At 39.8% G+C, this 12,423-nt stretch overlaps 1 protein-coding gene across 6 annotated transcripts in view; it reads left to right on the forward strand.

Moving 5' to 3' along the window:
• The window catches only part of AFF2 (AF4/FMR2 family member 2), a 366,303-nt gene that overhangs the window by 60,624 nt on the left and 293,256 nt on the right, over positions 1 to 12,423 (forward strand). For 2 of the 6 annotated variants that reach the window (XM_035326400.1, XM_035326402.1), the window contains exon 1: positions 2,287 to 2,787. The exons of 3 other annotated variants lie outside the window; for them this stretch is intronic. In XM_035326400.1, the coding sequence (XP_035182291.1) occupies positions 2,753 to 2,787 (35 nt within the window). In that variant the 5' untranslated portion in view covers positions 2,287 to 2,752. Of the gene's footprint in view, positions 1 to 2,284; positions 2,788 to 12,423 lie in introns of those variants that run through there. One more of the 6 variants, XM_035326401.1, reaches the window with a different exon arrangement.

Genomic DNA, 12,423 nt, shown 5'->3' on the forward strand with positions numbered 1-12,423 from the left:
TATTCTGTCAGGACCTTCCCTATTTTTTTTTTTTTTTTTTTGGAGGAGCTCAGGCTGTAATTGTTTCCGTCTTCCTTATTAGGAGACTTCCTAGTAAGTGAGATCCAAGCTAGCAGGAGGGCCAGGAGCTAAGCCCAATGTCTGAAGTCCCACCTCAAAGTTAGCCAGCAGCCCAAGCACATTTTGGAGCACCAGTGGCACCTGTGAAGGGGGGCTACAGAAACAGGCAGCGTACACCAGTAACCTTATTTTGAGGTGAAAAAGACAAAGCACAGCTGAAACCTCAAAATCCCAGTTGCAACTTTCAGGAGTCTTTCCTAAGATCCTTATGAAAACTCAGATATAACTTGCCTTCAAGAAATGCATCCCAGTATCCTCACCCTTCCTGACTCTGCTTCAACATCCCTCCATAAAAAAAAGATGTTCTGGGGCTTGGTTTTGTTCACCTGGCTCCCTGAGCCCCTGTTAAGCGTGTGTAGGCAGGGATCCCACTGCTGGGAGGTAGATCACCTGGCTGTATTGAACTTACAAAGTGGGCTCCTTGTGAGCTTGGTTTGAGAAAGAAATATATGTGAATAAACAATGTGTATGATTCAATTCTCCCTCTCGTGGTCAGAGGAGGTCCTTCTTGCAACCTTCAAATACAGGCATATCAGATGTTTGTTTGCTTGATGTAACCCGTGTCTTTTGGAAAATTCCCATGTTTGTAGTACAACCAGGGTTTAGAGGAGAAGTTACTGATAGTCCCTGAAATACACGGATTGACTTTTTGCCATGCTGTGAGTGGACAGATTGAGGATTTGAACCAAACTGCGACATTCTGCGGAACTGTAGTAACCTTACTTATACGCACCTCCCCTAAGTGTGTCTAATTTGTCTCTGTTTAGGTGTTACAGTACTTCAGAAACATAGCTCTGGTTGTCATCCTTCGGGCACTCCTGTTGACTCCAGTGATATGGTGTAAGCTGTGTTGCTTTTAAAGATGCCGCAATGCTGTTGACTGTGATAGCAGCACTCCTCTAAATAAGAAGAGTAGGATTTGTCTCTCTGTCTCTTATAAATCCTCCTGTTTGGTAAGAAAAGTCTTGAGGATTTTGTTCAGTGATATTTAAGTCTCCCCAGAAGCAAGAAAAAAAAGAAACTTAAAAAAAATTGCAGAAATGTGCAGGATTAAGCATTTCAAAATCAATTTTTAATTATTGTTTAATTGATTTCAGATATAAAAAGGAAACAAAAACAAGAAAAATTTCAGAGATACTCTTTATGTAGGGTTTAACGGCCATTTTCTGTCAAAGTGGATGCTAGAGCAGTACCAAAATTCTCTCACGGACAAAACCACTGTAAAGCAATATGCCTTTTGTTTGCTTTTATCACTGAGGAGCAGAAGTTTTACTTTTTTTTTTTTTCTGTTTTATTTTATGAATGTTTTCTGTTGCATGAATCATTTTTAGTTGAAGTGCTGCTAACATAACCATGAGAAATTTCATCCACTGGCATGAGAAAATAATTGCCACTGTTTTTAAAACTCCTGTTAAATTCTGAAGCAATAAGTTTAATTGCTTATTATGTATTTCTAAGTAGTTGGTTTCCTCTAAGAATTGGGTAAAGATTTTCCTCACGCAGATCTTGACTCAAAGATTGTCCTTTGGCTAGAAAATATTGATTTGCTTTTGTTTAGCCCCTGTGGAGAGCACCTTATCTCTAAGACTGGGTTTTGTTACGATGAGAGTTGACAGAATTCAGATTCAGTCAGGTGAAGTCTGTCATGGTCAGTAAAAGTGTTAAAGAGTCACAGTAATAAAATATGATGATAATCTCATGATTTTTTATTATTATTATTTTTGCTAATCAAAGATTTTGTTAATCACAGCTTTTAATGATGCAAAGATTTGGGGGAGTTCAGGGTTATTGAAGTAACTCATGCTAATTGTCTCATCTGCTTCGTATGTCATTTGTCTTCTATGAATATCAATTCCTACGTGTATTTAATCACAAATAATTAACACCCAAACAATTAATAATGACAGATGGATTCTGAACTGGCAAGAACTTTAAAAGATGTTTAAATATATTCATGATTGCTGAGACAAAAGGTAAATATTGCATTCCATTTGAAATTATTTTATCAGGAAAAAAAAGATGAACTAAATATGAGCTGTTACGCATCTTTTGCTGTGCCTGTCAGTCTTGTTAATTTGTTAGCATGTACGTTGCGGTAGGTCAGGGGTCAGGTGTTTGTGTTGCAGTTTGGGCATCGTAGAGGCTTAATAAAAGGGTCCTAGCCACAGATGGACAGCCCAGCCTGTTTCAGTGAAGTGCAGCGGCTGCGTAGCTGATGTAAGCAGAGAGATAGGTGCCTTTGAAGAGTGATTCAGCAGCTCTCGGTGCTGACTAATCACTAGATTTAGCCACTAGCAAATGTAAGCTCCACAGTGATGTCTGAGCTCCTGCCTTTTAGGGCTGGCATAAGGCTCTGACTCAGGGTTGTATCTGCCCACTAATGATCTGGTGCCTACAGCCCTCTTCTGATGCGAGATGTCTGAGCCCATCATGTTTCCTTAGAAGTAGCAAAACCCTCAACAAAATGTTTCTGCCTTAATGGTACTTTGTGGCTTTTCTGTTATAACCTGGAGACAGAGAGAGCATGGCTTCAGGGCCCCCGGTGCCCTGAGGGGGCAGAGCCTGCACCCTCACCTGGGAAAGGTATCCTGGAGAAACTGGACTCCATGCACCTGCCTGAAGATGAGCTACAATGCTTCCGAAAATGCAGCAGCCACAGCGCCAGAAGTAAGTCCGATCCTGTAGCCTTGTGACCTGGGATTCGCCTGAAGGGGGTTGGGTCTGTGAGCCGGAGGTGCTTGTGTAAAAGCATTTCGTAGAACGAGCAGGATCTCTTCTTCTAGGCTCAGGTGAGAGACCTGAGGTGCTGTTGTAACACAGGGGTGTGCGTGCTGCCCGTGAGGCTCAGCAGGACCAGTGACCATGGTTCCACACCACCATGGGGTGCTTTGCGCCTGAAGTGTTAGTTGCTTGCCCGTGCTGTTTGTTTCCTTTTGATTTCAGCAGATCTTTTATACTGCTGAGGAAAAGGCATTGAAAATGTGAAGGTAGGTTAAGTAGATGTGGAGGCAGCAGCTGAAAACCTGTCTCTAGCTCCTAAAGCTTGCTGTGCTCATCTGTGCTGTCAGGCATGCTCGTGACGTGGGTGTATGGAGGGTTACCTGGGTACGGTTAGCACTGGGGTATGGTCAGCCACACAGCTTGACTGCCTTGCCTCATAGTGCTGAAATCTTTCTCAGTCAACAGAGGACAGTGCACCCTTGGTAACCCCTTTTCTGAACGTTTCGGGATGTTGGCATCGGACATTCTCTGTCAGCAGGATCTTTGTAGTTTGAAGAATTGCCCCACCAAGTAACCTGGGGGACTCCACAGGTGTGTTCTGTGAATGTTGTTTCAGTTGAGTTTCCATGCCACAGGTACACCTGCGGGCTGTAACGGGGCTGGCACAGTTTGGCTGGTCCAGTCCTGTAGTGACAGCCTGATGTGCTGCTGCTGCCCAGCGTGGACAGAGCAGTGCTAGTTGTTGGTGGTGTTTTTCATGTGTGGTCAGAGAAGTAGGTTGGATTTCCAAAGTGAGAATTGGAGATGTTGCAAAAGACAAAGGGGATAATGAGCCTTGGGTGTTCTCTGAACAGCCATAAAACACCCTCAGCCTGAACACTGTAAATTGTAGGTGTGGTTCGTCATTCACTTTAAATCTGACACGTGCAAGCTGCCAGGATAAGTGCTGTCTTCCCCTCCAGTCCTCCTCAGCTATGCATTTGTCCCATCTGCCTCGTGCTGATGCTGGCCTTTAGGATATCATGTTGTGAATCAGATCAAGCAAGTGATCCTGTGATCCTGCTGAAAGCTGCCTTTTTTTTTTTTTTTTCTTTTGGTGTGTGTGTGAGAGAGAGAAAGGGGCATGGAGAAAGGGAATTACTTTGCAGCTACATTAATTTCCTGGTTTATTTGCCTGTGCAGTTGCATGAATGCCACTACCAACACAAGGAGGGGAGCAAAATTACTGCTAATTTAAAATGTTTGTGGACCACCATCTTTAGATATGAAATAATAATCTTAGTACTTCAGATTTTTAATACTGACTTAAGGATAATCTTAATACTTCTTAATACTACTTTGCTCTAGGTTTTGACACACTATTGGCTAGGGCCATATGTCTGTAATCACACATTATTCACTCTTAAAATGTAGAGTAGTCATCAGGCATATTTTGTGGCTTCTCTGAGTGTATACATGTTTGTATGTGTGTTGCTGTATTCTTTGTTTACTAGATAAAATATATTTATTAGTGGAAAAGCATAAGTTGACTTTGCACCACAGTAGCCTTAGCATGAATGATTGTTACATCTGCTTGATGTCTTCTAAGCACATGTTCTTCTGAAGTTGTTTTATCAAATTCTCAGAGTTGCAACTCTGTTTTCAAAGGGCAAAGATGGTGAATGAGCAGTGGTCTGTGCTGGCCCAGTGACCCCGGCTTCTAAACTCACCATTGACTTTTATTGTGTATTTTTTTTTATCATTTTGCTGTACATAATTTTTTCCGGCACTCCACTGAAGATTCTAACGCTTTTACAAAGTGATTTACATTAATATAGTGTAGCAATTACATGTTAATATTTCTATTATAGAAATTCCAGCATAGAATTCAGATTGCTCTTTAATCACAGACCTACATATCAAAAGTAAAGAATGAGTAATTCTGGTATATATGCTTAAACTCTGTAAACATAATCATAGTAGTTTGGTCATAAAATTCCCAAGGCAGACTATTGCTTCAAATATAGCTTATGTTGAAGTAAAGGGAATATATTCTGGGTAAATGTCTATTTATTATAAATTACCAGCTTCATATAGATATAGTGAAATACTTAAATTAATTTTGTTCCTATATTTTCTTAGTTTATTAAGGCAGTGCTACTTCAATGGATGTGAATGGCAGTAGGGAAAATCTTAAATGCATGTGAATAAACAGGTTTCCAGACAGGATGTTTTTTTTTCTTCCCTTGTAATACATATTTCAAAGTATTAATTCACAAAGTACTTAATAACTTTATAAATGCACTTAGGGTTGTGTGTGTGAGATTCTACCACTTTCCTTTTTTAAGCCGTTTATGTAGAATTCACACAGTTTACGTGTATCTCTTTGCATAAATACCAATAATGCTTTAATTTATGGGTGTTTGCTGTTGGGCTTTGTTTAAACGAGTTCCATCCAAAAGGAATCGGAGCCTTCTATTCTTGCAGAAATGAATAAACCACATGAGGTGAATTTTCATACAACCCATTTCCAACCTGGAGTTTTCAGGGTATAATTTAGATATTGCATTGGTGGTTTATGACCATATAAAGTGTAGGTGTGTAGGTAGGAGGTTAGATAGATGTACTTGTAAATGGCTAGAAGCAAGGAGGCTGAGTACGGTCTCCAGCAGTGCGTATTTCAGCTCACAGTTTCACATCTCTATCCTAAGGCATTAGATGTTACTAATTCTCCAAAAGCCAAAGATTTGTTTTACAGAAGAAAATTCTGATTTGATTAAGATATTGCTTTGAGACCTAATGTTCCTTTAGCAAATCATGCTACGACTGGAAATAAACTGCATGTTATCTGAGAAAGAGAGAAAGTGCCTCATGATTTGGAATGATCCTGCAGAAGCAGCGTTTAGTGTAATGACAGTACACTTAGATTAATTATAGCGCTGCTTGCAGGCGCCACTATACACTTACTGTTGTGTCAGCACTTTTGCTGTTAACCCTGTGTTGCAAAAGTTTATAATTTGGCTCTAAAAATGAATAAATCTTCTGGTTTAAATTCAGCCTTTATGGTACATGCACTGAGTCAGCTCTTAGTTAGGGCCTGAATTTTATTCTCCTATTCTGAGCTGCTCAAAGTGTACAGCTGTAGAAATAATCATATCTGTTTAATATTGTGTGTGTTTTCTGCTCTGCCCGCTTTTTTGATGAAAAATTTAATTTCAGTGAATGCCTAGGCTGTACTGTGATCATTTCAGATGGTCTGAAATAAAGCACTGAGGTATCTGACCTTTCAAATTGGAATGTTGTGAATATGAAGCTACCATTTTTCTACTCTATACATGAGTTAAACTTAAATTTGGCTTAACAGGTATGTATACAATTAGCTACAATGGCTCTGAAAGATTGCTAAATTCTGAAATAAGCCCCAACATGACTTAAAAGGCTATTTACACAGAAAATTGGAAATACTTTAAGGAAGCTATTATAATTAGTCATGTAAGCACTGCAGAGTGGTTTTTAAAATAAACATTCAAAATATACTGTAGTCATAGAAGTGACAGTGAAATTAAGTAACTTTTTGACTAAGTCATCAGAATGGTCTTTATCCTCATTTTACCACTGATGATACAGCCATAACTGCTGAGCCATTAAACTTGCTTGTGCCTAGAACACCTCGTCCTGCAAATACAGGAATCTGTGCAGATTTCTCTAGCAGTTCTTTCTTCTTCTTATCCTCTCTTCTTTCTAGTTTCCGCTCCTAGATTGTATTTTACTTTTCCTGAGTAGTGCTGGCAAGTGGCTCTTATCAAGAACAAATGATGCCATAAATCAGGACTGAAATCAATGATGCTGTGGGGCTGTAATAGAGAGATGCGGTTATGTGGGCCCGAGTGTTTTACCTGCCTCTGAAGCCAAAAGCGAGGGCCCTGGCTATTGTTCCGACTCCTGGCTTCTCGTTTACTGGCAGGGATATATGTACAGCTGCTTTGTCTCAGTCTTAGAGTAGAGAGGTCCATAGTACGCTCCTGTTTTAATATGATTCTTCTCGTAATGCAAACAATAAAAAAGGCAACCAAGCGAGCATTCATATTCAAGTCGATGTTTTTGAGTAGAGTTGCCTGGAAATATAGAAAACAATCCCTCTACCTTTAATACTAGTGGAGTCGGGTTTAGGACCTGCAGGAGCGGCTGAGGTGCCTGTCAGCATATGAGCTCCCTTCCTTTTGCGCTGAGCCTGTGTTCCCTGCAGGTGCAGAGCATAGCGGGTGTTTGAATAGTAGCACGGGCTCCTTCCGTTGGATGAAGGTTTGTTTGCCCAAAGGAACAGGGTCCTTAACATCTCACATCTCATGACTGGCCATTTTTGGCTGCAGTTACTGCTCTTCTCGGGGAGGGGTGGTGGTATAAACAAGGCGTGATTTGTGCAGCCGGAATAAGGCCACGCGCATTATGCCCGATATAAAATGAGAGGGCTGATATGAGTGCCTCTTGGACATGTCTTTCATTACCCTTTACGTTCCTCTCTCCTAATAGAATTCAGAGGAACCAAACACATGCTGTATGCATGGTTTTATTAGAGTGCTTTGCCTCGGGCCCTTAACTCCTTTAGCTGGTCATTACCTGACCAGTAAAGACCTCTAAACGGGTCATTAATGCTTAAGTAATAAACTGTTTCACAAGACTACCTAGTACAGAACCTCTTCTATCATTTTTACAGTTACTGTTTTATAGATAAATCAATGACCAACAACTGGATATTCTTGTTTAGCTACATAATCTCGTAATAGTGGCCACAGCAAATAGGCAGTGGTTTCCTTTAACCGTGTTCAGGAGAGCTGGAGATGGTCACACACAAGGAGGACCTTGAGTTCTGTCTGGGGTAAGGTGGGAATGAGGGGAAGAATGAAGGCATGTTCTGCTCTTAGCAATATAGAGCACCTGTGCATAGGACGGTTTTGTTTTAGAAGTTGTATAATTTCACCAAGGTGGCTTTTCTTCCCCCACTGCCATGTTAGGAACCAGGCGGCCTTGGAACAGTCCAATATCGGCAGGGAGATTTCCTACTTTCACAGCACTTTTCTGAACTAAAAATTAGTTATCAGTGCAAGCTTTACTTTCCTCTCTACCATATACGCATTGACTTTTAGTTTAGAATATATTAAATGCTTTCCAGATACGACAGGAAAAGTTAGCTGCGGCACGTATTTTTTTCCTGGTTCTCAATGTGAAATTTTCAGGACCCCCTTTGACCAGCATATCCTTTAAAATAGGTTTCTGTGTATGAAGCTGTACAGAGCTCTTTTCCCTGGAGAGACAAAAAGAGAAAACGCATAGCAGGTAACATACGATTTTTTGGCAGATCACCAGGCACTCGATATTTCAATCCTTGTTAATATCAGTGTATCACTGATTGACTGCTGAGCACTGATATAAGCGATCCAGTCGTATGCATCTTTTCTCGTGTTAGCCTTTGAGCAGTGCCAGTCTGGGCTGGGAGGTGGTGTTTTGTTTTGTTTTGTTTTTTCCTAGTAATGCTTGAACATTCCAAATGAAATGAAATTTGATGCTGAAAATGTTCTTTTGTAGACACAAAATATTTTTCTGCAGTAAAATGGAACAAACATTATTCTCCAAATTGATGACTTCAAGCATGATTATTACTGGTGGAGCAAATGCTTGGTAATTATTTTTCTAAGAAACTTAAAATACATTAGTTATAGTACAAGTTATCTCTGGCAATGTAAAACAACATTAAGAAGCTATTTATATGATGGGACTAACTGTTCTGGAAAAAATATAACGCTGGCATGTTTCTTTATTCAATTCTCCTACATTGAATTGGGGATTTTGCATTAGAGCCACTGGCTCAAATCTAACAAGCAAAAGAAATATTACAAAATATGAGGTAAGGTACCCTATTTGTTGAAGAAAAAATACTGTGCGTTTTTCTTTTCCTTCACTTTTTGAGAGGAAAAAACAAAAAAACAACCAAACAAAAAACAACAACAACAACAAAAACATCTTTTGGGGTAAGTCTTAACTAGAACCACCAAAAGCTTTGAGGTGACTAAATTCAAGCACGTTATTATGCTACATCCTCAAGGATGATGGTGGAAGTGTTAACGTTATATATAGTGATACAAGAATTGTGTGCTGGTGTAGCTTATCTAGGGATGAAGTTGACCCAGCAGTTTGTTCATTTCCAGCTCTCATAATATTCTTAGCACCTGCAGGGGAATTTTAATTCTTACAAAGCAAAAATGCAGCCAAACTAACATAAGATTGGAAAGCAAATAACACTTCAGATCGCAACTCCAAGATTGTCTGGTTGTCATCTTCGCTGACAGACAGTGCTGGTGCGGTAAATAGCAATAGCGAAATTGGTGTTTGTACTGAGCGTCTCCTTCAGACGTGCCGGACAGAAGCTGTCCTGTGCGTCACTTTGCTGCGTTAGTGACACCAGGATCGCATTTGGTCCCATCTGCAATTGCCTAATATAATCAACCTCTATTCTGTTGAGTTCAACTCACTACCTACAGTAAATGATTTGTGTGTGCATGAATATTAAACTTTCCAAGTAAACATGTGAGAGTAAATATGACTTGACTATAGAAGAAAGTTATTTATGTGCGCTGAAAATGACTGCCTATTATTGTTTTTATGAAAACATGCTATATTGCATCGTTATGGTGTGAAAAATGATTATGTCTTCTTTTTTCTCTGATAGAAGGGAATAGTAGACCCCAAATAACGTTTGTATTGCTGTTTTGGTTTCTGGCTGGCATTGCCTCTGTTAGTCTATTTGGTCTGAAGGTTTTCTTCTCCATTTTTTTTTCTTGATGTCAAACCTCTGTTGGAGAAATTTTTCATGGCTCAACAGCTCTTAGGTTTTTTTATATGACTGAGTGCAAGTATGTTTGCCTAGTGATTACAACAAGGCAGATACAATATTTACAAGCCTTAGCAATTCCTGTGCAAATGCAGTCTCCAGAGAAGGGCACAATAACAAAGCAAGCAAGCATCACAGTTATCTAAAGCAGAAGTTCCAGGCGTTGGGGTGGTGACTTGCAACATGGATGGGAACCCTGGAGTTGTAATTTATGGGGACGGAGGGATTTATGGGGACGAGGAGACGGATTTCATTTAAATACAGTAACTGCTGAAATATTTCTAAGTTAAAAAGTCAACTAGTGGTTAAGTAAATATCCTCTTGACCCCTTTTAACTCTTGTGATGTACCGTTGTTTTAAACTATTTACTTTGAAATGCTTGAGCCATAAAATGACCCAGGAGAGATGGCTTGACCACAGATAGTTAATGCACAGGATTGTGTTACTTTAAATTTAACCCCTATGCCCATTTTTTTAAATCTAATCTATTCTTTAATTGGATAAATTAGGTTACAAATGGAGAGCTGTGGAATCTTTAAAGAAAAAAAATTAAAAAATGGTTTCATACAGTATAAAAGCATTAAGGGAAAATTTTAGAGAAGAACAGAGATTCCTTCTTGTTTCTATAGAAACCACTAGTGATCAGGAGGGGAGAGAATTTCTTTCAAGTGTACATTTCAGTGAGCCTAGCTCAGCAGCTCGGCGCACTGGAGGGCCAGTGTAAAAAAAAAAAAAAAAAAAAAAAAAACCACACAACAACACAACCCTCTAGCAGCTTGAGATGTGGTGCTCCTGCCCCTCTGATACCAGTTGGAATGAGGCTAACACATCGCTGAGAGCTTCTGGGCCGTACTGCTGTGGGTGAAGGGAGCTCTTTGCACTGCCACGTCCCCCAGGGAGCGCAGCTGGCGGGAGGGCTCCCGGCTGCTCAGCATCGCCGAGACGGGGAAAGCTGCTGCGTCGGGATGGTACAGAGGGGGAGAGGATGAAAGAAAGGGAAAATAGTGAAAGAGAAGTGTGCTGTCTTGTGTCAAAATTAACTATGCTAATTGCTTTGAAGCAATAATCTGCTTTGGTTTTATCATGACAGAATCATGGCCACCGAAATCCCATGTGTCAAAACAATTACAGCCAGAATTCGGTGACTTGGCTTTTGGATCGTGATCTTCTTCCTAGCGTTCTACATAATACATAATCCCCTCTGCAATGGAATTAGATTCTTAATTATCTTCTGTTTTCCTAATATCACCTGAGTGCTGCCATGAGGAGTGGGTCAGGCAAGGATCTGAAAGCCGAATTCTGAAACAAACCGAAGTCTTAATACTATACCTTTAAAATAATTGCAGGATTCCTCTAAATGAAGTTCAGGTCAAATGCAATGTCAGAAATAAGGCAGCTTCAATTTGCTGCAACCTGACAGGTCCAAAAAGTGACTGAGGAATATCTAGTAACTGGCAAAGACACCTCTGTTTGACATTTACTTTTGCATGTAAACAATAGAGCACTGTATATTGGCATCTGAATGTATTAGCTGGTGGTGATCCAAGCCCTGGTATGAATTTAGATGGTATTCCTCTCTGTTTATAAATACATAGTCTTGATAACAAGGGAACATTTACTGCAATCTTGCTCTGCAGTTGTCAGAGTGGAATGAATCATTTTGAAACATAAACCTCCTCAGATCTTAGAAATATCAAGAAAAACATAAAACATAAGGGAAAAGGATTATAAAATACAAATAAAAAAGGTTCTTAACATATTTAGAGGCCTATGGGCTGTAAACACTGTAGATTATCATTAATGAAACACTCTGCCAAGTACACAAACCACAGTTCGGTAGCAGCTGTTAAGCAAGCATTGTTCAAAGCTGGATAATCCCTAGAACATTATATGCTGTGGCTCTGTACCTCTTCCTATTAGTAATCAGATAATTGCCTTGCATTTTCTCTTACACATTTTTCTTTTAAAATTCAGTTTCGCTCCACCTTATGTCAAAAGGCTTTATCTTGCAGTAACCACTTAGGCAAAAATCCCACAGAGGTCAACAGGCAGGGCTGCAGTCTCCTTTCTTTTCTGAAAATCTGGTGTAACAGAATTCAGCCCTGTGGTGTTACGTGGGATTTACGATGGCAAAACAGAGAAGAATGCCACTATACAAGCAAGGTTCTTGAATTGTGCTGTAACTTAGTTTTTTTCCAATGAAGTGAGCTCTTACTTCTAAATAATTTTGAGTTAATTGAAAAAAAAAAAAATCTCAACTTTCTGCAGCTGTTTTACTTTAAAAATAAATTTGCAGTTAAATATCGGTGGGAGGAGGAGGAGAAGGTGGGGGATAGCTGATTCCATTTGTCCAAGAGTTTAGGCCTCAGAAGGCTTCCCAGGAAATGGTAAGAAAGTCTTCTGTATGGGAAAAAAAAAAAAAAAAAAAAAAAAGGAAATGATGGTAACTTTTTTTATTTTTTTTTTTCCTGAATCAAAATATCCTCAAGTGATAACTCAGGAACAGTGAGCCATAGCCCAGGTAACTGTGAGTTCCCTTGAGCTCCATTGGCTATTATGGTTGAACCGAGAGAGTAGCTTATCTTGCACTTCTGGAATTTCTCATAACCCTGCAACAAAGCACTATTGATTTTTCTGAGCTGGGCAGCAGGAGAGGAGGGATTGAAGAAGGTCATATGTAAATGTGCAAAGTCTGATAAACAGCTGGACCAAATATT

Source organism: Oxyura jamaicensis, chromosome 4, assembly GCF_011077185.1.
Source record: "Oxyura jamaicensis isolate SHBP4307 breed ruddy duck chromosome 4, BPBGC_Ojam_1.0, whole genome shotgun sequence".
Taxonomy (NCBI): domain Eukaryota; kingdom Metazoa; phylum Chordata; class Aves; order Anseriformes; family Anatidae; genus Oxyura; species Oxyura jamaicensis.